Source organism: Nerophis ophidion, linkage group LG01 (assembly GCF_033978795.1).
Source record: "Nerophis ophidion isolate RoL-2023_Sa linkage group LG01, RoL_Noph_v1.0, whole genome shotgun sequence".
NCBI classification, from domain to species: domain Eukaryota; kingdom Metazoa; phylum Chordata; class Actinopteri; order Syngnathiformes; family Syngnathidae; genus Nerophis; species Nerophis ophidion.
This window is the reverse complement of record NC_084611.1, coordinates 24,435,458-24,461,692: the sequence shown is the minus strand read 5'-3', so window position 1 is coordinate 24,461,692 and position 26,235 is coordinate 24,435,458. Positions and strand designations below refer to the sequence as shown.

The following is a 26,235-nucleotide window of genomic DNA, read 5'->3' as shown; positions in this document are numbered from 1 at the left end:
GAGACGTCCCCAACCGATGCACAGGCGACGGTCCACCCCGGGTCCCGACTCTGGACAGCCAGCACTTCATTCGTAGCCACCGAACCTGTTCCCCTCTCCCCTCCATGAAGGAGAGGGGCCAGAGCAGAAAAGAAACGGCAGATCAACTGGTCTAATATGTTGTGTAGCTTTGACTTATTAAAATAATACAAATTTAATTTGCGGAATATTGGGTTATTCTTGTAATATGACTGACTGATTTTATTTAAAACTTTCTCGTACTGTCCTGGACATATGACTTTTTTGTCATATGGACTGCATTCGCCACTTTTTCCCCATAATATAATTTTAGTTTTACAATGCAACTTAGTTTTTTTTAGTCCATATTTTCACTTTATGTTCATTATTTTACCTTTTCAATCTTTGTTTCGATGTTTATGCCAATATGAGCAAATTCATTTGGAGCAATTCACCAGAATTAAACCATACAGAAGCCGGGAAAAACAAAAATGTTACATCCTTTTGCACATTTTCGAACCAAAAAAAAAAAAACACCATCTTAATTTAAAACTCTTTAATTACATATAGAAGCAGGTAGAAAGAACACGTTTGAGTGTTAAGGAAAGAAACGTTACAATTGCAAACAAAACAAACGACAAGACAGTTTTACATAGATAAGGCACTTTCCCCTCCAAACATTTGCATAATATGTTAGGTCATAAAGCAGCAAGAAGTTCCTCCCATCCAAAGTATTTTAGGTGTTTTTATAAGGCAGAAAGTAATGCAAGACAGACAGTGGAAATGTTTCATGCCTATGCAGATTTTTGGATGAGGAAGTTACACACAAATCAAAGAAAAGGTGCAGCACACCGACTGGGGGGAATATGACGTTTGGTCCCCTAGAGACATTTTTCTTGAATGTTTGCACTGCTGCGATGCGTTAAGACAAAAGAGTCACATAGTTACAGTAACAAACCCAAGAGGGCTACAAGGTCCAACTGAAGTCTGTGATAAAACCTCTGCAGGCTCTTCAGTCCGAGTCCTCGTCGTCCAAATACTCGTCAGCGTTGCTTTGCGTGCGAGTTAGAGCTAAGGAAAAGGTAGCAAAGAAAACATTTGTGATGCTCAGGAATGCTGACATTGTCATTTAGACGATCTTCTTGCACTTACAGCTTGGCAGCTTCTTCTTGAGAAGCGTGGCACAGAGATCGTTAGTGGCCATTTCCACAGCCAGCTTGTTCTCGTTGTTCCTGATGTCTGTCCGCGCGTCTGCAAACAGGAACATTTATTTTCTAATCTCTCGTACACTTTTACATTTATCCTTTTCATCATATAATCCTAAATGCCCACATAATGTGTATAAAAACATTGAAATATGTGTTTGTAAAGTATCTCAAAAAGGAAAGCATACAAGCAGTTAGTTGATAAACATTCCAACATAGCGCCACAAAACGAATCCATGATTAAATGATCTCTACAGATAAGCTCTCACAGATGCCTGCCACTCTATGCAGTTAAATACATTGATCAGGACACGAAACGACACCTGAAAGTATTTCATCTAAACTCTTTGATTGATTTTAATACATTCACATTTTTATGATTTTAATTAAAAAATATATATATTTTTGCCTTCTTTTAAAGGCCTACTGAAACCCACTACTACCGACCACGCAGTCTGATAGTTTATACAGTTCTGATCAAAATTATTCAACCCCCACACAATTTTGGTGTTTTAGCAAGTTGGACATTTATTCCGTATTTTGTTTATAGTCATATCAAATAAAGATGCATTAAATAGACAAATGCAACTTGAATTACAACATTATATTTTGTAACATACCAAACAGTGTCATTTCTCTTGATATATCATTGACACAATTATTCAGCCCCTTGAAGATCATAACTCTTAAGAACAGAATATGAATAAGGTCTTTTCAATCAGGTGTTGAAAACACCTGTAGATGTGATTAGAACCATAACGAGCAACAATTAAACTGATTGAAAAAGACTGACGCTCAGCTTCTTGTAGATGGTCAATGGTGTATTTGCAACATGGTGAAGTGCAGGGAGTGGTCAAAGAAGTCAAGCGAGGAGGTAGTTTCTCTTCATAAGGAAGGATATGGATATAAGAAAATAGCAAAGACATTACACATTCCAAGGGACACAGTTGGGAGCATAATTCGCAAGTTTAAAGCTAAAGGCACAGTGGAAACACTACCTGGGTGTGGTAGAAAGAGGATGCTGTGTGAAACTGCTGTCCAGTATTTGAAGCATACCGTGGTGAAAAACCCCTGGGTAACAGCTGAGGAACTACAACAGGACATTGCAGAGGGGGGAACGCAGGTTTCGTCTCAGACAATAAGGTGCGTACTACGAGATGAAGGCCTCAATGCCAGAACTTCCAGGCGCACCCGACTTCTGACTACCAGGCACAAGAAAAATAGACTCCAGTATGCCAAAAACCATCTGGACAAACCCCAAAGGTTTTGGGAAACTGTTCTATGGAGCGATGAGACAAAAGTGGAACTCTTTGGGCCTATGAATCAATGTTATGTCTGGAGGAGGAAAAAATTAAGCTTGCTAAGAGAAGAACACCTTGCCTACTGTTAAGCATGGTGGGGGGTCAATCATGCTCTGGGGCTGTTTCTCTGCCTCAGGTATCGGGAATCTCCAGCGCGTTCAAGGCATTATGAATTGTATTTCCTACCAGGATATATTAGTTGCAAATGTCATGAAGTCAGTGACGAAGCTGAGGCTTGGGAGACGTTGGACCTTCCAACAGGACAACGATCCCAAGCATACCTCCAAATCAACATCAGAGTGGTTGCAGAAGAAGGGCTGGAAGACTCTGGAGTGGCCTTCACAGTCGCCAGACCTAAATCCTATAGAAAACCCGTGGTGGGACTTGAAGAAGGCAGTTGAAGCACGCAAGCCCAAGAATATGAATGAACTGGAGGCCTTTGCCCAAGAGGAATGGGCTAAAATACCTGTAGATCGTTGCTAGAAGCTTGTGTCCGGTTATGTATCACGTTTGAAGGATGTAATTACTGCCAAAGAAAGGGTGTTCTACTAAGTACTAAAGATGCATGTAACTAGGGGGTTGAATCATTTTGTCAATGAGATATTAAGAAAAATGTCCTTTTTTGGTATTTTGTAAAATACAGTGTTACAATTTAAGTTGCATTTGTCTATTTGACACATCTTTATTTGATATGACTATAAACAAAATACGGAATAAATGTCCAACTTAATAAAACACCAAAATTGAGTGGGGGTTGAATAATTTTGATCACAACTGTACGTCACATACGTATACGGCTAGCTGTGAAGCTAGCGGGTTGTTAGAGAAAGAAGGTGCGAATCTCGTAACAAATGAAGGAAGAATTAATTCCCAAGAAAAACAGCAGGGGGTCCATCGTCTGGCGGTGGTTCGGCTTCAAGCGGGAATATGTCGAATAGACAACTTTAATTTGTCATGTGTGGGGCACAAGCCTTGCTACCAAAAGTAGCATTACTGCTAATATGTAGCATCATTTGAAAAGTCACCTGCTAATAACTTTAATAAATACCGTTTTGGTAAATTGACTTAGTTGTGATTTTCTTCTCTACATGAAAGTTTAAGAGTAGCATATATTGATGCAGTATGAACAAGAATGTTTTAATGTAGACACATAGAATCACCATACTGCTGTGATTATATGCATCCAGTGTTCATTCAAGGCTAAGGCAAAATACCAAGAAATATATCGTACATCGCGATATGGCCTAAAAATATCGCGGTATTAAAAAAAGGCAATATCGCCCAGCCCTAGTTCATCCTCTGTATATTCAGCTTAAAAAAAGATCAGGTTGTGAATCTTTATCCTTGTCCAAAAATAGTCATCTGCATTTTCTATTACCAAGTCTGTCATGATTAGAAGACAGACTCACATTTGTTGCCAGAACTCGGAAGTGCGCTGCTCAGGAAACTGAAATAAATGCACTGAGGAAATAAGTTCCGGTAATGTATAAAATGACCAAAATATAAGTTCGGGTAATGTATAAAATGACCAAAATATGGTAAATATTGTACATATTGTTATGAAGATGTATGTTACTACATTATATATTTACTTGCAATGTGTACCGCATTTTCCGCACTATAAGGCGCACCGGATTATAAGGCGCACCTTCAATGAATGGTCTATTTTAAAACTTTGTTTATATATAAGGCGCACCGCATTATAAGGCGCATAGAATAGATGCTACAGTAGAGGCTGGGGTTACGTTATGCATCCTTTAGATGGAGCTGCGCTAAAGGGAATGTCAACAAAACAGTCAGATAGGTCAGTCAAACTTTATGAATAGATTAGAAACCAGTGTTCTGACAACTGTGTTCACTCCCTAAATGAATAAACAGCTGTTTTATTATTTTCCCCGATTCAATTAACAGGTAAAAAACAGTCTGATACTGTTACGGTAAATCAAACGCAATCACAATATAGTAATACTCGAAATAGTGCAAAACAATATATCAATAACTCAACTTTGCTCAAATGATAATGTCACACAACACTACACACAAAATAAACACGTAAAGCTCACTTTAAGTTATTCCTCATCCACGAATCCCTCAAATTCTTCTTATTCAGTGTTCGAATCAAACTGTTGGGCGAATACGTCGAAGTCGTCATTAAACGAGTCAGTGTCGCTGCTGTTAATGTTAAATTCTTTTGCTGCTGCTCTATTCCCGTGTTCTACTGTGTGACTGATCGCCTTGAGTTTAAACTCGGCACGCCACCCGCAGTCATATATCCCAGCATGCACCGCGCGCTTCTTCTTCTACGGGGAAAATAAGGTTGGCGTCTGCTTATTGTAGAAGAAGAAGCGCACTTCATCTACGGTGGAAAATAAGGTAGACGGCTGATTACCGTAGTTGCGAGACCTCTTTTGGCATGTTTAATTCGGACACTGAAGAAGAAGAAATCTAGGGATTCGTGAATGAGGAATAACTTAATAAAGTGAGCTTTACATGTTTATTTTGTGTGTTGTGTGACATTAACGTTTGAGCTACGTTGAGTTATTGATATTTTGTTATTGCTTTGCACTATTACGAGACGTCGTTAATGGAGTCAGTGTCGCTGCTGTTGTCTAGCAGTTCAGTGACAATACCTGCTTTCCTGAAATCATGTCTCTCAATAGGAGCCATTTTCGGGTCTTTATATTTAAACACACAAATGGAAATGAAACGGCACGGCCTCCCGCAGTCATATATCCCAGCATGCCCGGCGCGCTTCTTCTCCTACGGGGAAAATGAAATCGGCGGCTGCTTACCGTAGTTGTGAGACCTGTTGTGGCTCAATATTGGTCCATATATAGGGCGCCCCGGATTATAAGGCGCACTGTCAGATTTTGAGAACATTTTTGGTTTTTAGGTGCGCCTTATAGTGCGAAAATACGGTACATAAAACGTTGGAGGGTCTTGCAGGTGTTTTAAAGGGCTTTGAAGGCTACAGTGGTGACTCCCATCAGCCGCATCTTCCAAGCCTTTATTATCTTTAAAATCCTTTTGAAAAAAAAGGTGTGTGTTCTCGTCGCTCATTATTTTTGGGAACGATAGGCAAAATTCCAAGTAAAATGCAGTTCCCCTTTAACATGTTTTAATGTATACTTTTTTTTTTTTCAAATTATATAATGATATTTTTATGAATTGACATTCTTATTTATTTAATGGCATTTATGTAATAACCCCATTCAATTGTAGTTTTATGTTGAAAAGAACAATGACTTATCAAAGTCACGTCTAAGAAGTTGGAAGCAGGAAAACATTTATTTATTTTTTTTACAACAGAAAAACACCATTCCGAACTTGAAATAAATTTTAAAACTGGACGTAGATACTCACTCTTGTTCAGCAACATCTCTACAATGTCAGAATAACCCTTCCAGGCAGCAGCATGCAGGGGAGTGTCTCCAAGCTTATTCTACAACAATACAAATCATTACATTTCTTCAAAGTAAATATTTTGTATCCATTTGAATCAATTTGATAATAAAAACATTGTTTCCCTTTTTTCAATCAATTGTGACTGGGGTAATTGTTTTTACCTGTTGGTTGAACTCAACGTTGGGCTGGTTGAGTAGCAACTCCACCACATCTGCTCGAGAAGGAAAAGAAGCATTGCAGTCAAGCAGGAACCTTTAAGCAAAACATGTTCACAGACTCTAAGTAATCATATCATGCAAAACCAACTTGTACTGCTTGTTGGCACCAATTTGTGTGTATTTGGGAACGAGGAAAATATATATTCAAACCATAGAAGCATTGGAGATATTTTTAAAACAATTTTGTCTTTGCCGTTTGAGATTTGCCCCGACATGCAACGTTTACCAACCTGTGACATTGGCGTAAATCTCCAAACTAGGTAGCGGTTTTCCAGGAGACCACAGTGTGAGTCCACAATTTTTATTTTCCATAGCAGAAGTTTGAGTCCAAACAAAAATATGTTGGCGGTGCGACCCGATATCTGAAATTTCACGGTTATAAATTATAATAACCAGCACGGATTACTACAAACTTCCAGGCTCACCTGACCAAGTAAAAAGTGCCTGGTTAACCTTTCTGTTTTGTTATTATGTAATTAATCAGGCAAGGGGCCCAGCAAGACAATAGCCAGACATCAAGCAAAGAGTTGTGCATAAAGACCCTCCTCGGTCCAATGGGATAGATACAGAAAGATTTACCGGTACCCAAAACTACCGTATTTTACAGACTATTACTCGGATTTACATGACATCTTGTCTGGCTCATTAAATATGTGTGGTGGTCCGGCCAGCGACTGTTCTCAATGGGTACCAGGCGCATTTAGCCTTTCTCATAGCAAAATGCCTTAGGTTTGAATTGTTTTCGGCTTTTACGAATCGTTCAAATTGCGGAAAGGATAAACATTTTTTCAGAGTTCCCCGAGAGGTGACCAAGAAGAGCGGAAGAGTGCAGGACTTTACAAAAAACAACAAGAAAAATGGCATGCACGACAGTCCAAGGGAGCAGAGTCGAAGTATGCACTACTTTGCAATGATCCCTTTGTAAAGGTTTGTTTGATAGACTTTATTATCTTAAACATTATTTGTAGTTCTTAAAAACAAATTTTTGCTACAAGTGTTTCGTAATGCACCAACTCGGAGAGTCTGAATAAAATTAATCAAATGTGATCAATACCTATAAGAGTATATGTGATTGCTTTTAGCGAGGGCTGGGCGATATATCGATATACTCAATATATCGCCGGTTTGTCTCTGTGCGATATACAAAATGACTTTATCATGATATTCTTGTATACGCTCTCACGCAGTTGCTTTTAGCTGCGGGCATTACACTACAGGCTCTTCTCACACTTTTTTGTCCTTCCGTCCCACAGAGACATAAAACAAACACACCTTCTTACATACGTCACATACTGACGCGCGTGCAACGTCATACACTATCGCAGAGCAGACAAGTAGCGACATGGGTAACGTTAGCTGTGATGCTAGCGGTGCGGTGCGAGTGATAATACGAGAAAAAGAAGGTGTGAATCTGGTAACAAATGAAGGAAGGATTAATTCCCAAGAAAACAGCAGGGGGTCCATCGTCTGGCAGTGGTTTGGTTTCAAGCGGGAAGATGTTTTACAAGTATGTGGCAAAAGCGTTGCTACAAAAAGTAGCAGCACTGCCAATGTGTTGCACCATTTGAAAAGTCACCTGCTAGAGAATGAGGAGTGCTTGAAACTCCGCATGTCAACATCTCGGCCGGTGCCAAATCCAACAAAATTCCCAAGCAACCATTTCCAGATCAACACCGTATGAAACAAATAATCAGAAACAGAAAACGTCCGCAGTAACCTACCACATAGCGATGGACATAGACTATTTGATTCCTTATTATGCAGCTCATTTTTATTTGACAGTTATTGAAATATCTTGTGTGACATCATGCACAAAAGTGCACTTTATACGTTTTAAACTACTGTAGTGGCGTTCTGTACAAAAAGTGCAATTTAATTTAGTGTTGTTTTAATATATCATCTTAGTGACATCATGCACAAAAGTGCACTAATAGCTTGTTTTAAAATGTCTCTGACAATCTTGCACTTTCTGTTTTGGAATTTACATGAATGTTTGTGCCACTGCTTAATAACTGTTTAATAAATACAGGTTTGGTAAATTGACTTAGTTGTGATTTCTCTCTCTGCATGAAAGTTTAAAATGAGCATATATTTATGCGGTATGAACAAGAATGTTTTGATGTAGACACATAGAACCATCATACCGCTGTGATTATATGCATCAAGTGTTAATTCAAGGCTAGGGCAAAATATCGATATATATATTGTGTATCGTGACATGGCCTAAAATCGAGATATTAATAAAAGGCCACAGCGCCCAGCACTATATCATACATAATCATTTATACTTCAAGCTATAATTGGCACATTGCTATGTTACAACATTGTTATCGCTAGGACGCGCTACTGTCAGACACCGTGCCAAAGCGAGCCTATGGCTGGTGGAATCCTGCCGTTTGTCCGGTAGGATTGATTGCCAGTAATAGGACATACCACCTCGCTCAGGAGGTATCGCTCTTCTCTTAAAAAAGATAATTATCCTTCCACTAGTTCATGTACATAAACCTTGCTATTACTTTTACTTCTTCTACTTAGTCATGTTTGATGTCCTCTTGGTGCCTTAAACTGTAGTTTAGCCTTTATTGAGGCTGGAAAAAGTCGCAAATAAGATTTTTTTTTTCTATACTTTACGAAAATACTTAATTATTAATTTATTCATAAGTAAATTTATTTAACTTGGAATTCATAGCGCAAGTTCTCAAGCACATCAATGAGTTACTGACACCTAGTGACAAGTCAGTATACAACACTACATATCATCATCTGTTTATTTGTCTTAAAAAAAATATGCTATAAATGCAACTGATCGTTGAAGATGGACAAAATCTAACAAATGATTGAAGACAGCCCTATTCATTGCATAATGTCAATTTAATATTAACATGTGAACGTTTTGAAAATGATTACCTTTATGACCTCCGTGACATCCCCAGTAGAGGGCAGTGTTTCCCGCCTTGTCCAAGCCATTGATTCCCACCTTGTTCTCCAAACATTCCCTCAGCCAGCTAAGATTCCCTGATGTAATACACACCCACACACAAACATACGCACACATGAGTAGCTGGGAACAGTTCAAGCAGAAATAGAATTGAAGAGAGAAGCAGTCACACCTCGTTTAGCAGCCTCTTGCATGGGATGGTGGATACATTCTGCCTGCTCCGTCACTGAAAACAGCCATACTTAATGTTTAGTTTACAAATGTGCGTACGACAATTATTTTTTCTTTTCTACTGACCATAATTGCGAGGAATAAGTCCCGTCCTCCCTCTGCATGTTCCTTTCCACCAGTTACCGTCACTCTGAGGACGACAGGAAACTTTTTTTTTTTACGTCTTACAGTCAGAAATATAATTAGTTTTTTCTTCAAAAAGGTATCTTACTGTGTCAGAGATGTAGAGTATGTCCCCCTCTTCAAAGTAAAGCTCGTCTGGCTGCAACACACAAAACTAAACGGGTCAACTAGCTGTTTGTTAGGTTCAGTTACACCATTGTTCATTTTCCTCTACTTATTAGAGTGGATCATCTGGAAGTAATCTGTTTAGGGTGACGTTGGCCCCTTCATTAACCCCACAAGTCACCTTACTGTTATAAAGGTGTAAAAATATGTTAACCATTTTAATATAAAGACATAAAATCAATACATCACACATTTTAACACTCTTAATTATCAAGCAAGTGTAAAACATGATTGGTGGAATTTTGGGGTATCACGAGTCCAGAGTTATTTATTATAGTCTATAAAAGCAAATACTAATGTTGTCTTTAACTAGCGGTAGGTCAACAATGACTGTAGACGATTGATATACTTGATTTATCATTAACCCCAGCTGCAATTGAAGTATCACACAGTTTTATCTCCATCTGCATGCGCACTACTATCTTGATTGCGCTACTCATCTGTCGCTGTGTTGCACTTTCTGTACTATTTTTTACAAATAAGTCATCAGGGGTATTAATGCTGGTTGAACATTTTGTACCTTGCTGCTATTACAACATTGGTTCTGCTGCTGCTGTTTAGTGTAGTATACCTTTTATTAAGTGAGCCTGTGGTCAAAGAAAGTTATATTTTCTAGGGCTGCAGCAATTTTCGATTAATTTGATTAGAATAAAGCTTTGATTTCTATTATTTTGCTACAATTAATCGTTTCAGAGCGACTGATAAAAACTGACAAAACCCGGGACGTTTAAAGCCCCTGAAATACAGCGCACAGCAAAACTTCTTCAAAGACAAATCGAGCAGTCCAGTTACAATAGACTGAATTCCCTGAGATTACAATGGCCTGGATGAATGAGAACATTCATAGACAGGTACCATGATCTGTGTAAAGCGGCGAACAGCGGAGTTAAAAATTAAAAAAAAATAATAAATGAACATGTGTTAGAAGTGCAATTGTAGTGTTGATGATGAGCATTTATAAGAACAACAGAATGAAGGTTATGGCAAGCAGAAAAACCTTTGTATAATGCAAATATTTTTCTTATAATACGCATTGACACAATAAAGTAGGGCTGCACGATTATTTTTATGAAAATTAAAATTCGCATTATTAATTACCATTATTCTTTAAGTTATGTAAGACATTTTTATCGCACTATTTTTAACAAACATTCAAGATAAATGAAACCTAAATTAAAAATAATTCATAAGTAAAACAAAAATACTTTTACTAAAGACCAAGAGCTAACTAAAAATAAATATACCATTGGAGAGTCATTTTATGAAATGCAAACAAGTGAACAAATAATATTATGCATAAAAATATGAAGTGTGAATTACATTTATATAGCGCTTCTCTCCAGTGACTCAAAGCGCTTTACCTAGTGAAACCCATTATCTAAGTTACATTTAAACCAGTGTGGGTGGTACTGGGAGCAGGTGGGTAAAGTATCTTGCCCAAGGACACAACGGCAGTGACTACAATGGCGGAAGAGGGGTTCGAGTCTAGAACCCTCAAGTTGCCAGCACTGCTTCCCTACCAACCGAGACACATACTAAAAGGAACATTGTTTAATGCTCATAAGATCCTACCGTATTTTTCGGACTATACATCGCAGTTTTTTTCATAGTTTGGCCGGGGTGCGACATTTACTCCGGTGCGACTTATGTGTGAAATTATTAACACATTACCGTAAAATATCAAATAATATTATTCATCTCATTCGCGGAAGAGACGAAGAAAATCTCAGCAATCGTCACACATACGTCAGCAATCGTCACATACACGTCAACATATAAGAATTGGGCAGGGGAGGGTCATGACAGAAGTGCATTGTGGGTCATGGAAAGCTAACTGCTATATGCTATATGCTACTGCCGTAGTTATTGAAATGGATCATTTCATCGTTGGCGGTAACTTATAAAAATTGAAAAGGGCTGAACAAAAATTGGACCACAAAGGAAATCATGTACTGCAGATTACAAGCTGAACATAGTGAATAATGCAGCACAAAATGACAAGACGATACCTTTGGAGTTGGCAGAGTTGTTTAGAAGCGAAGAGACGACGAGGAAGAAGATTTCATCAGATTTATCGATTAGGAGTGACAGATTGTTTGGTAAACGTATAGCATGTTCTATATGTTATAGTTATTTGAATGACTCTTACCATAATATGTTACGTTAACATACCAGGCACCTTCTCAGTTGGTTATTTATGCGTCATATAACGTACACTTATTCAGCCTATTGTTCACTATTCTTTATTTATTTTAAATTGCCTTTCAAATGTCTATTCTTGGTGTTGGATTTTATCAAATACATTTCCCCCAGAAATGCGACTTATAGTCCAGTGCGACGTATATATGTTTTTTTCCTTCTTTGTTATGCATTTTTGGCCGGTGCGACGTATACTCCGGAGCGACTTATAATTCGAAAAATACGGTAATATGTTTTCAGGCAAATAAAATATTATTACATCCATTTGTTTTGGGGTGCCTCAGTGCAAGGTTGCTGTTGACGCTTGTCTGTACTTTAGGCACCCCTGCTTTTGTGGCTGTTTGTCTAGTTCCGCATAGTGTGCAGCGCGATGTGAAACCACAACTAGTTGGATTGTTAAGTTCACGTTAAGGCATCCATCCATCCATCCATCATCTTCCGCTTATCCGAGGTCGGGTCGCGGGGGCAGCAGCCTAAGCAGGGAAGCCCAGACTTCCCTATCTCCAGCCACTTCGTCTAGCTCTTCCCGGGGGATCCCGAGGCGTTCCCAGGCCAGCCGGGAGACATAGTCTTCCCAACGTGTCCTGGGTCTTCCCCGTGGCCTCCTACCAGCTGGACGTGCCCTAAACACATCCCTAGGGAGGCGTTCGGGTGGCATCCTGACCAGATGCCCGAACCACCTCATCTGGCTCCTCTCGATGTGGAGGAGCAGCGGCTTTACGTTGAGCTCCTCCCGGATGGCAGAGCTTCTCACCCTATCTCTAAGGGAGAGCCCCGCCACACGGCGGAGGAAACTCATTTCGGCCGCTTGTACCCGTGATCTTATCCTTTCGGTCATGACCCAAAGCTCATGACCATAGGTGAGGATGGGAATGTAGATCGACCGGTAAATTGAGAGCTTTGCCTTCCGGCTCAGCTCCCTCTTCACCACAACGGATCGATACAACGTCCGCATTACTGAAGACGCCGCACCGATACGCCTGTCGATCTCACGATCCACTCTTCCCCCACTCGTGAACAAGACTCCTAGGTACTTGAACTCCTCCACTTGGGGCAGGGTCTCCTCCCCAACCCGGAGATGGCACTCCACCCTTTTCCGGGCGAGAACCATAGACTCGGACTTGGAGGTGCTGAGTCTCATTCCGGTCGCTTCACACTCGGCTGCGAACCGATCCAGTGAGAGCTGAAGATCCCGGCCAGATGAAGCCATCAGGACTATATCATCTGCAAAAAGCAGAGACCTAATCCCGTGCCCACCAAACCGGAACACCTCAACGCCTTGGCTGCGCCTAGAAATTCTGTCCATAAAAGTTATGAACAGAATCGGTGACAAAGGACAGCCTTGGCGGAGTAAGGCAATGGTGGTTAAAAAAAGAAAGTTAGATGTTGCGTTTGATGTGTCGCCGCAACTCAATTTGTTTAAACGTGCACATCGTGCAACGCACATTTGCGGTATAAGCGTTGGTTCCTCGACACCGGAGCCTTTCCGGGAGTGCTCTGGGTGTTAAAATGCGTGCCTGTTGGTACACCGGGGGTAATTCACATATGTTCGTTCTTGACTGAACTTAAATGTAGAATATATTTATATTATTCATATATTATATATTATATATATAATATGTTATATATTATTATTATTGTTTATTGTGAGCGAACTGTGGTGCTGAATTTCCCCCAGGGATCAATAAAGTACTTTCTATTCTATTCTATTTTGCAAGACTGGAGGCTGCAAAATAATGAAAATCAAATGAACATCAAGGTTTTATTTGCTGAAATGATTAAACTTTCTTTAAATTTGCATCTTTCAATTGAATTAAGAGTTCTTGAGCTTTGCATACTTGGCCTGCTGACTCGTCAACGGTGGTTACAGGAAAAGATTTCTGTGTGCGCTGTAGCCGATGCAGTCAGCATGTTAAGTTGCATTGTATTAGTGTAAAGTATCTGAAAAAAGTTTTAATGGTGACAGTGTAAAATTGCTGAAGGAACTTCTCCAGTACTACTAAGCCTGTCAATTTAGTTTAAAATGGGTGGATGACGATGACGCTCTGACTGGGGGCCAAAGAAGGTGTAAGCAAACATGAGCGTTATATACTAAAACCCAAATGTTTTTGAAAGTATATTATTGCATATTGTTCTAATGCAGGGATCACCAACCTTTTTGAAACCAAAAACTACTTCTTTGGTACTGATTAATGCGACGGGCTACCAGTTTGATACACACTTAAATAAAGGGCCAAAAATAGCCAATTTGCTCAATTTACCTTTAACTATAATTTCTTATTAATAATTAATGATATTTATATTTGTGGAAACACTGATCATCTTAATGATTTCTCACAATAAATATATATAGAAACAGACAAATATCAATATGCAACACTCTATTTTTATATTTTCTCTAAGTGCACATTTTTAAAATGATCACTTCTAAGACAGTCTTGTGTAATCACAATATCCCATTTTAACTAGCTAACCACTAACAATTTTTAACAAATCATGAATTACTTTGCACCATGTTTGTACAAATAACTCATGTAAAATACAAAAGTCAACTCTCAAATGTTTAAATATATCATGTCACACTTTGAACTGGACACCAAATTTGTTATCTGTTTCTTTGTCAGTTAGTGGGAAGCCTGACATTGCATGTTGTTAACTAGTGTGTTGTACTCTGGTGTGTAACTTGACACTGCAACGCTCGCATCAGTGAGGCGTGTTCTATGTTTGTTCCTGATGAAGTTCATGTCAGAAAAGGCTGATTCACAAAGATAAGTTGAACCAAACAGGCTTGCAACCTTCATAGCTGCTGCACATACACCACTGTACTTTTCTGTGTCAACAAGGCACCAAAGGTTTGGTGCAGCCTGGTGGGCTTTAAATTTTAAATAGTCAGGAAAGAAGAGGAAGGAATTTAAAATGTAAAAGGGTATATGTGTTTAAAAATCCTAAAATCATTTTTAATGTTGTATTTTTCTCTACAATTGTCCTTCTGAAAGTTATAAGAAGCAAAGTAAAAAAATTAATACATTTATTTAAACAGGTGAAGACCAGGTCTATAAATATTGTATTGGATTTTCAAATTCTATTTGAGTTTTGTCTCCCTTAGAATTAAAAATGTAGAGCAAAGTGAGACCAGCTTGCTAGTAAATAAATACAATTTTAAAAATAGAAGCAGCTCACTGGTAAGTGCTGCAATTTGAGCTATTTTTAGAACAGGCCAGCGGGCTACTCATCTGGTCCTTATGGGCTACTTGGTGCCCGCGGTCACCGCGTTGGTGACCCCTGTTCTAATGTGTGTTAACTTGAGACAACAATATGTTGACAGTCTAAGAGTAACATGACTTCCTTCACTCACCATTCAAGCAGTTTTATGCATTTAAATTATCAAAATAAAAAATTGAAAATCGAATTGCTATCACAATTTTTGACATAAAAAATCTAAATTAATTTTTGTTTCCCCAAACCATGCACCCCAAGGAGGGTACTAATGTGATAATGCATTTATTTTTCCATAAATGTTCTGGATCTACTGGAGACCAGGCAGTCTACTGTCACACTCTGTTACCCTACATCTCACTAACTCTTGCTCACTCTTAGATGAGGCCACTTTGAGTCGTGTATAGAGAGAGTATGGCTAAACAACCTCTTAAATGATTGCTCAAAAGCCTCTCACATTACTACAGGGCACCATGTTTGGGACCAACTCTGCAAACGAGTTGTCCATACTCTCACGAAAGATGGCTCTGAGGCCACTGCCTTTTGTTCGCCCCCTGGTGATTGCTGTTAGTTTTGGAGTCCATCTGTGGTAAATACAGTTAATTGGACATGATTTGAGGTTGAGAGGTGCTGCAAAGAGGAATCGGCAGAGAGGAATGGGTAAAACTGCCCAAAAATAGGTGTGCCAAGATTGTGTGATTAAGTTAAAAAAAAGACTTGAGGCTGTAATTGCAGCCATATGTGCGTCGACAAAGTATTGAGCAAAGGGTCTAAAAAAATGTAGGTTTGATTTTAAAATTGTTTTTTTTTTTAATACATTTGTTAAAATGTTCTGTTTTTTACTGTCAAAATGGGGGTACTGAGTGTACATTAGTGATAAATAAAATTTCCTTTTTTTATTTTAGAAAAAGGTTGCAATAAAACCAAGAGTGGAAAATGTTAAGCGGTCTGAATACTTTCCATACCTGCTGTACAAGTGTGCTTGTCTCACATTAGATTTGTGAATGATAGGCAAAAAATAAAAAAGTGGTTCCCTATGATTTAAGAGCATAATTTGAGATGTGAGCCTAATCCGCCGCCGGTTGATGTAATATTTGTCATAAGGTTGTCCCATTTGACCAAATAAGGGTTATTTTGTTACATGTTGCTTTTTCTGCTTCGTCTACACAAAAAAACAAGCATACAATTTGATTAGACAGTTGACGTGTGCATTTTAGCACCGCTCAGAGATCGACACAATCCTGCCCTACAACCACCAAAACTGAGGAAGTTAATGCAAAGGAGAAGAAGCGGATGACCGAATCAGAAAAACAAACAATTCAATATATTCCAAACAGTTGTATGAGGATCTGCATATTTATTTGACATTTTGGGGAGCAGATTGTGGAAATATTCCTATGTAATGCTGCTAATAAAGAAACCGTTGAAGAAGAAAAAAGGCTCCTACCGTTCTAGGGTCAAAGGTGTACTCGGCTCTGAACACCTTGACTTGGCCTGTAAGACAACACATGATTGCTGGTTGACAACAGCACAGTGACACACAAAAGGGGGAATCCACACTAGTTAGGAATGCACATTCAAACAAACCATTTTTGCAATTACGCAAGAAGACTTAGTGAAATGCGGCAGCACTTGTTTGGAACCAGCCTGCATGCTGTTTATACAGGCAGTGTCAGCAGCTCCATCCGAGCGTTGCTGTCAGCTTGACATTAAGTTGGAATCTACGCAATTTTTTTTCCACCCTTAGATGACAAGTTATACAGTACATTATGTAATAGCTCAGAGAACAATAGTCTAAATATATTTAATTTTTTTTAATGCTGGCTGGCTTGTGTGTGTTTTAGCCTAGACACTGTTGCAGTGTTTAGGGTGCGATAGGCTGCACAAAACTCAGCCCTGTTCACTTCAACTACACAAGTCTATTCATGTTGCTCTGAATACACACTTTGCTGACATGTCCATGGACTACATTCTCACTCAATGATGGAGGAAATGCTGCAAAATCCAATAGATTAGATTAGTTAGTACTTTATTTATTTCTTCAGGAGAGAGAATAGATGACATTCATATATTCTGCCTTTGCAAATATAATAGTGCTCCTATTTGATGGAAAGCTACAACATTCCTAAAAATCCACACAATGAATTCTGCAACCTATTGACCTCATATGAACATTTTTCATCAGTTTTCATCCAAAACCAATGCCTCTCGAAACCCCATAATCAAATCTGAACATAATACACACAGCCAGTCGTTCTTGGAAAAACAGAACCATCTCTATATAGAATTGCGTGTCACAGATTAGGCAATGGCTTTATTTACCAAATATATTTTGACCACTTCTGCTTCTTGCTATTTTTCCTACAGCTTAAATTTTTAACACTGCTTAATATTATGGCAAACATACAGTAATAGTTATATATATTACCACAAAGTGGGGCTATTTTCTAGTGCTGCACGCTCACACGTCCAATTTCTACACTGGTTGTCCAAATTTGGGTTTTGGGTGAGCTGAAGCCTATGTAAGCTGACTTTGTGGGCGAGAGAGGGGGTAGACCATGAATTGATTGTCAGTCACAGGGAACATGTGGAAGGAAGCTGAAAGAAACCCAGGAACAAGCAATCTTTCATACACCGATTCAAACCAGGCCACAGTCCGCCTTTCACAGTAAACATAATCTTTAAAATTTGTATTTGCTATTTCTTAAAAAAAAAAAAAAAAAAGTTCACAAATGGATTGTGTTTGTGTGACAGGAGTCAAGACTGGTGACTCAAATCATGGTTTGAATGCCCCATACAATGCAGCCATAATGCCCCATCTTGCTGCTTTCATGCAGGGATGTACAAACTTTGTCTTGAAGGACCAAAATAATTTTCCAAAGACCTGTGGGACAACACCACGATTGAGCAGGGTTTCCCTAAGTTTGCAAAGATATCTGTGGCGATGGGGGCGTGGTTAGAGGCCTGGTAGGGGTGTGGCCACGATGACACAATTGTGTAATTTATAAATTGGCTATGATATAGTTGTGATCAAAATTATTCAACACCCACACAATTTTGGTGTTTTAGCAAGTTGGACATTTATTCCGTATTTTCTTTATAGTCATATCAAATAAAGATGTGTTAAATAGACAAATGCAACTTAAATTGTAACACTGTATTTTACAAAATACCAAAAAAGGACATTTTTCTTAATATCTCATTGACCAAATTATTCAACCCCCTAGTTACATGCATCTTTAGTACTTAGTAGAACACCCTTTGGTAGTAATTAAATCCTTCAAACGTGATACATAACCGGACACAAGCTTCTAGCAATGATCTACAGGTATTTTAGCCCATTCCTCTTGGGCAAAGGCCTCCAGTTCATTCATATTCTTGGGCTTGCGTGCTTCAACTGCCTACTTCAAGTCCCACCACAGGTTTTCTATAGGATTTAAGTCTGGCGACTGTGAAGGCCACTCCAGAGTCTTCCAGCCCTTCTTCTGCAACCATTCTGATGTTGATTTGGAGGTATGCTTGGGATCGTTTTCCTGTTGGAAGGTATAACGTCTCCCAAGCCTCAGCTTCGTCACTGACTTCATGACATTTGCAGCTAATATATCCCGGTAGGAAATAGAAATGACTTGAACGCGCTGGAGATTCCCGGTACCTGAGGCAGAGAAACAGCCCCAGAACATGATTGACCCCCAACCATTCTTAACAGTAGGCAAGGTGTTCTTCTCTTTATGTAAGCTTCATTTTTTCTCCTCCAGACATAACGTTGATTCATAGGCCCAAAGAGTTCCACTTTTGTCTCATCACTCCATAGAACAGTTTCCCGACACCTTTGGGGTTTGTCCAGATGATTTTTGGCACACTGGAGTCTATTTTTCTTGTGCCTGGTAATCAGAAGTGGGGTGCGCCTGGGAGTTCTGGCATGGAGGCCTTCATTTCGTAGTGCGCGCCTTATTGTTGGGAGGAAACCTGCGTTCCCCCCACTGCAATGTCCTGTTGTAGTTCCTCAGCTGTTACCCAGGGGTTTTTCACCACGGTATGCTTCAAATACTGGACAGCAGTTGCACACAGCATCCTCTTTCTAACACGCCCAGGTAGTGTTTCCACTGTGCCTTTAGCTTTAAACTTGCGAATTTTGCTCCCAACTGTGTCCCTTGGAATTTTTTATGTCTTTGCTATTTTCTTGTATCCATATCCTTTCTTATGAAGAGAAATTACATTCTCACTTGACTTCTTTGACCACTCCTGGACTTCACCATGTTGCAAATACACCATTGACCATCTACAAGAAGCTGAGCGTCACAGGCTTTTTCAATCAGTTTAATTCTTGCTCGTTATAGTTCTAATCACATCTACAGGTGTTTTCAACACCTGATTGAAAATACCTTATTCAAATTCTGTTCTTAAGAGTTATGATCTTCAAGGGGTTGAATAATTTTGTCAATGAGATATCAAGAGAAATGACACTGTTTGGTATGTTACAAAATATAATGTTGTAATTCAAGTTGCATTTGTCTATTTAATGCATCTTTATTTGATATGACTATAAACAAAATACAGAATAAAGGTCCAAATTGCTAATAAACACCAAAATTGTGTGTAGGTTGAATAATTTTGATCACAACTGTAGGCAGGCCAAACTAAACAAATTGGCGGGCCACAGTTGACCTGCGGGCCCTACTTTGGGTTCCCTTACTTGAAGTAAACAAAACCGCTCTGGTTTGTCAATGTACGTGTGGCATAACATTAACCAAGAAAAGAAAAAAAAAAAGTGAATATCAGCATTCAAAAGTGCAAAAGCTTTATGATCTCCACCTTGTTGGAAAATAGTCCAGTATCAGTTAGCAAAATTGGGCTTCACGGTGGCAGAGGGGTTAGTGCGTCTGCCTCACAATACGTAGGTCCTGAGTAGTCAGGGTTCAATCCCGAGCTCGGGATCTTTCTTTGTGGAGTTTGCATGTCCTCCCCGTGAATGCGTGGGTTCCCTCCGGGTACTCCGGCTTCCTCCCACTTCCAAAGACATGCACCTGGGGATAGCCTAAATTGGCCCTAGTGTGTGAATGTTGTCTATCTGTGTTTGCCCTGTGATGAGGTGGTGACTTGTCCAGGGTGTACGCCGCCTTCCGTCCGATTGTAGCTGAGATAGGCACCAGCGCACCCCGTCACCCCAAAGGGAATAAGCGGTAGAAAATGGATGGTTTGAAAATTTTAACTATCCTTGTTGGAATATCCATGCATTTTCTAACGCTTATTCATAACCTTCAGGGTCGCGGAGGTGCTAGAGCCTATCCCAGCTGCATTCGGGCGGAAGGCGGGGTACACCCTGGACAAGTCGCCACCTCATCCCAGGGCCAACACAGATAGACAACATTCACACACTAGGGCCAATTTAGTGTTGCCAATACACCTATCCCCAGGTGCATGTATTTGGTGGTGGGAGGAAGCCGGAGTACCCAGAGGGAACTGTCACGCCAAATTTCTTCCCCCCTACAAACCCCCCCCCCATTTACTTCCGGGGTCATGACTAATACAGACGTTTTGTTAACGCTATACTATAAAAATATAACGCTATATTAAAAAAATACAGACGTTTTGTTAACGCTATATTATAAAAAATACAATTTAAAAAACTATTTACAAACACAAGCTATGGGATGACGCATTTACTTCCAGGGTCACGTTTCCTCTTACGTCATCCCATAGCTTGTGTTTGTAAATTGTTTTAAAATTTTTTTTAGAATATAGCGTTAACAAAACGTCTGTATTTTTATAATATAGCGTTATATTTTTATAATATAGCGTTATATTTGTATAATATAGCGTTAACAAAACATCTGTATTAATCATGACCCTGGGAGTAAATGGCGGGGGCAAGGTTTTAGTAGGGGGAAGAAATTTGGCGAGACAGAACCCACGCAGTCACGATGAGAACATGCAAACTCCACACCGAAAGATCCCAAGTGCAGAATTGAACCCTGACTACTCAGGACCTTCGTATTGTGAGGCAGATGCACTAACCCCTTCCCCACCGTGCTCCCCTTGTTGGAATTTGTACTAAAAAAAAAAGGTTGGAATATTGTTGGAATACGTACTAAAAATGTAATATAAAGGGCAGGACATAATTCATATATGTAATCCTATTGTATTTTTATTAACCTCTGACACAAACAAAATAGGACAGTGAGAGGCCTGCTGACGTTCATTAGCCATTTTTATATATCAGGCCATGAAAAATGACAGGTGTTACCAATGTTGTCCAGCATAATTTATATTTCCATTTATTTTCACACTCAAATGAACACATTAACACGCTTTACAGCATTACTTTTTAAGATAAGCCGCCCACAAACTGAAGCTCAAAGCGCTAGCTAGGTAGCTAGTTCGATAGCTAGCAAGGTGTTGATTACCTATTTTCGGCGATGTCTACACAAAAGTTCCACATCAAATTGAGCTTACCAGGCTTGGCCGGCTTTGGGGGAGGCTTGGACATTTGTGAGGATGAAAGTAGAATGTATTAAAACGCGCAATTAAAGCAACGACGAAAAAAAAACTTCCCTGGACTTGACAGAGGTTTGGAGCCCACCCCCGATGAGGAAGTAGGAGCTGCTGCTGGCAACACGGAAATGATATTTCGCGCGTGCGCAAAGGCAATTTCACTTTATCAGTATTTCCAAATGTTAATAATGCAAACGTTGGACATACTCGGTTGTAGCTACACTGTTTATTCATCAATATTTATTTATATGTTTATATATATGTATATATACATATATATATATATATATATATATATATATATATATATATATATATATATATATATATATATATATATATATATATATATATATATATATATATATATATATATATATATATATATATATATATATAATAGAGATGCGCGGATATGCAATTATTTCATCCGCAACCGCATCACAAAAGTCGTCATCCACCCGCCATCCACCCGAACCAACATTTTATCAAAACCACAACCGCCCACCACCTGCCCGTTGTTATATATCTAATAAAGACGATGCAAGGCATTAGTGAGGTTAGAAAGTGTAACTCCCTCCAAATAGCACAGACACAATGGCTTTCTTGAAGTGATTTATTTGAAGGCTTCCTTTTCCTTCAAATTCACCGTGAAAACTGTAATAAATAAACCACCTTACAAACGTAAAAATAATAACATGCACAACATGTGGATCAAACATTTTACCAAGTAAAATACCAACAAATGACAAACAAATACCTTATTGGCAATACCCGGAAGCAGCTTCCTTACATCCGTAGACAGACCAAACGAGACACTTCAAAATAAAAGTATGCCCACATACTGTTTCAAAGAGTGCTGCTTGTTTTTCGGATGTGGGTAACAACATTTAACTATTTATAAATGGATGATTTATATAGGCTAGTAAGGTAAAGTATTGTACCTGACAAGTTTGGGCAACCTTGCTTCTGCAGCCTTCATCAGAGGTGTCACGTGATGTTAGCGAGACGTTGTCTGTGACGTGTTATATGGATTGTACCATCAAGAGTTGTCAGTTACAACACTTTACCTTACTAGCCTATATATCCATCCATCCATCCATTTTCTACCGCTTATTCCCTTGTGGGGTCGCTGGGGGCGCTGGCGCCTATCTCAGCTACAATCGGGCGGAAGGCGGGGTACACCCTGGACAAGTCGCCACCTCGTCGCAGGGCCAATCAACCATTTATAAATACACGTCAGTAGGCTAAATGAACTTCTTCAACATAACATTTAACTATGTATATATATTTCCGAATAGTTCAACCGCCACCCGCCCGAATCTATTTAAAATCTATTTTTTCGTCATGTCACCCGCCCGACCCGCGGTTTATCCGCGGACTCTGCGGATGAGACCGCAAACCACGCATTTCTAATATATAATATATATATATTAGATATACATATATATATATATATATATATATATATATATATATATATATATATACTGTATATATATATATATATATATATATATATATATATATAGGTGTGGGAAAAATCACAAGACTACTTCGTCTCTACAGAACTGTTTCATGAGGTGTTCCCTCAATCATCAGGAGATTTTCATGAGGGAACCCCTCATGAAACAGTTCTGTAGAGATGAAGTAGTCTTGTGATTTTTCCCACACCTACATATTGCGCTCTACCACGGTATCGAGCACTATTCTCTGGATAATCCATTCAAGAGATATATATATATATATATATATATATATATATATATATATATATATATATATATATATATATATATATATATATACAGTCGTGGTCAAAAGTTTACATACACTTGTAAAGAACATAATGCATACTTGCCAACCCTCCCGGATTTTCCGGGAGACTACCGAAATTTAGCGCCTCTCCCGAAAACCACCTACAATATTGAGGAAAGGATTAGAAATCATTGAATATTATGAATAATTGATAATATATTATTGAATAATATATTATGAATACTTGATGGTATATTGTTGGATAATATACTATGAATACTAGATAACGCAATTTTGTGTTATTTAATGAAGATTTGTGTATACATGGATATATAAGAATGGTTCTGGCTCTTACACAGGCCAGGCTTCTCTTTTTGATGGCGAGCTAAGGAAAATAATCACCTAGTCCAAGGATCAAGTTTGGAAGATTCCAGCCAGGAACCTCACCACCTGCTCTGTCTGGGCTGGTAGGAGGCTCTCGAGCCAACCCTTTACAATTATGACTTTACCTGCAGCACATGGACTGGATTGCCATCCTTTTTTTTCCCAAGAACGACTATCTGAACTGAGATTTAAAGAAGATCCAGAGACACTGATTAGTTTAAATGGAATTGTATATATGTATATAGTACTTGTGTTTTTCTCTTCAAATTACTTTCATGTTGAATGGCCATTCAACTCATTGTGTGTGTATATATGTGCTGTCCATCACTAATTCTCCAATACACGGTGTCAACCAAACTACAATTCAAGCTCTGCCTCTCTCTACGAGTTGAAACTAGTGTTCTGTTCCTAGCCCATAACACCCCATAAATATATTTAGTGCATTGCTTTGTAGCACGTATAGGTTACACTAATCTTTCCTGTGATAAAATGGCAACCAATGTAATCAAAAAGGTCAACCAACGAACGAGATTTCTCTACAGACTCTCCTCTCTGGTCAATAAAAGCACCATGAAGATTCTAGCGGGAACTCTCATTCAACACTTTTTCGATTACGCTTGCACCTCCTAGTACCCCAGCACCTCCAAAACCCTCAAATCTAGACTACAAACATCCCAGAACATGATAGTCAGATTACTTCTAGACCTCCACCACAGATCTACCTTCTTCTACAAAGTGGGCTGGCTCAGGGTGGAGGAAAAAGTAAAACAACTTGCACTGGGCCTAGTTTTTAAAATCCACTACACCTCCCTGATACCAAAGTACATGTCAAACTACTTCCATAACGTAAATGACCGACATAACCACAATACCAAGGGGAGCTCCACAAACTATGTTAAACACAGATTCCGATTTGACAAAGGTCTTAACTCATTCTCCTTCTATGCCACATCAATATGGAATGCACTCCCAACAAGTGTAAAACAAAGTGCATCTCTATCCTCCTTCAAAACTGCACTAAAAGAACACCTCCAGGCAACTTCAACCATAGAGTAACACCCTCCCCCCTTCCATACCCCATCTCCCCTGATTGTAAATAATAAAATGTATATACTTGTTCTTATGCTTTCTGGTCTCTCTATGTCCACTACTTGCTGTACATATCCTACCAAGTCAGACCTACATTGTTTCAATGTCCATTTCTCAGATGATGCAATTGTTGATGACTAAAGTGCTGATATCAACCAAACCTACCCCCTCGCCCCCCAGATTGTAAATAATGGAAAACCCAACTGCGCCCAAGACCCAACCTCCGGGCGGATGATTATAGGTTGTCCTGAGGAATTTGGAGGTAATCCTCCTTTTTCTTTGTCCCATTTACTCTCTGTAGAGCACCCGTTCCATTGGCAACAAAACAGGCCCAGAGCATAGTGGTACCACCACCATGCTTGAAGGTGGACATCGTGTTCATAAAAAAAAATAAGAGTTGTAGAAATTATTGGAAACTCAAGACAGCCATGACATTATGTTCTTTACAAGTGTATGTAAACTTTTGACCACGACGGTATATACTATTATGTATATTATCTTTGAGATTTGCGAGATTAATTTGAAATTGACTAATGCTATTAATTATTTACATATTACTTTCCCGTTGCTTTCTAATAGATATGCGTGCAATGCAATACAACGCCTGTACTGCATTTTAAAAAGCTGACTTATTATCCATCCATCCATTTCTACCGCTTGTCCCTTATGGGGTCGCGGTGGATGCTGGAGCCTATCGCAGCTGCATTCAAACACTAGGGCCAATTTAGTGTTGCCAATCAACCTATCCCCAGGTGCATATCTTTGGCGGTGGGAGGAAGCCGGAGTACCCGGAGGGAACCCACGCAGTCACGGGGAGAACATGCAAACTCCACACAGAAAGATCTCGAGCCCGGGACTGAACTCAGGACTACTCAGGACCTTTGTATTGTGAGACAGATGCACTAACCCCTGTCGCACCGTGCTGCCCCTGAATTAATATAACAATAATAATAACAATAATAATACACATTTCTAGGGCTTGAGAAATTATGCATTCATATTTACATGTAGTGATGTACTTTATGTCAGTGGTCCCCAACCAGTACCGGGCCACGGCTCGATTGGTACCGGGTCGCAAAAGAATTAATTAAAAATATTTTTTTTTTAATTAAATCAACATAAAAAACACAAGATTTACTTAAAATTAGTGCACCAACCAAAAAAACTCCCTTTTTCATGACGAAAAAGAAAAAAAGAACCCTCCCCCCCCAAGTGGTGCCCAACCGGTACTGGGCCGCGGCTCGATTGGTACCGGGCCGCAGAAGAATTTCTTTATTTTAATATAATATAGGTTTTTTAAACATAAGATCATTGTCTCCCAAAACGTTGTTAGTTAATGATATCATCAGAGACAACAATCTTAACGTTATCGGTCTCAGCGAAACCTGGCTTAAACCAGACGACTTTTTTGCGCTAAATGAGGCATGTCCTCCGAACTTTACACATGCGCATATTGCTTGTCCCCTTAAAAGGGGTGGGGGTTCGCACTAATATACAACGAAAACTTTAACCTT

The 26,235-nt window shown here is 39.2% G+C and overlaps 1 protein-coding gene across 1 annotated transcript; it reads right to left on the bottom strand.

The window, feature by feature from the left end:
* Window positions 1-538: 538 nt before the first annotated feature.
* ostf1 (osteoclast stimulating factor 1) lies at window positions 539-21,611 on the bottom strand. The gene is made up of 10 exons (XM_061899441.1): window positions 21,452-21,611; window positions 16,446-16,492; window positions 9,507-9,557; window positions 9,362-9,425; window positions 9,237-9,290; window positions 9,034-9,141; window positions 6,070-6,119; window positions 5,867-5,945; window positions 1,150-1,248; window positions 539-1,068 (listed from the first exon to the last, which is right to left on the bottom strand). Exons 1-10 carry the CDS (start codon window positions 21,483-21,485, stop codon window positions 1,010-1,012), a joined length of 645 nt encoding a protein of 214 aa, XP_061755425.1. The 5' UTR covers window positions 21,486-21,611; the 3' UTR covers window positions 539-1,009.
* Window positions 21,612-26,235: the final 4,624 nt, after the last annotated feature.

Bases quoted from the DNA above. Each gene is read 5' to 3' on its own strand.
- ostf1 (XM_061899441.1), bottom strand. From the start codon at position 21,485: ATGTCCAAGCCTCCCCCAAAGCCGGCCAAGCCTG. The intron at 9,426-9,506 runs GTAAGATACCTT...TGTCGTCCTCAG, and splicing joins TACTCTACATCTCTGACACA to AGTGACGGTAACTGGTGGAA. The intron at 9,291-9,361 runs GTCAGTAGAAAA...GGCTGTTTTCAG, and splicing joins ACTTATTCCTCGCAATTATG to TGACGGAGCAGGCAGAATGT.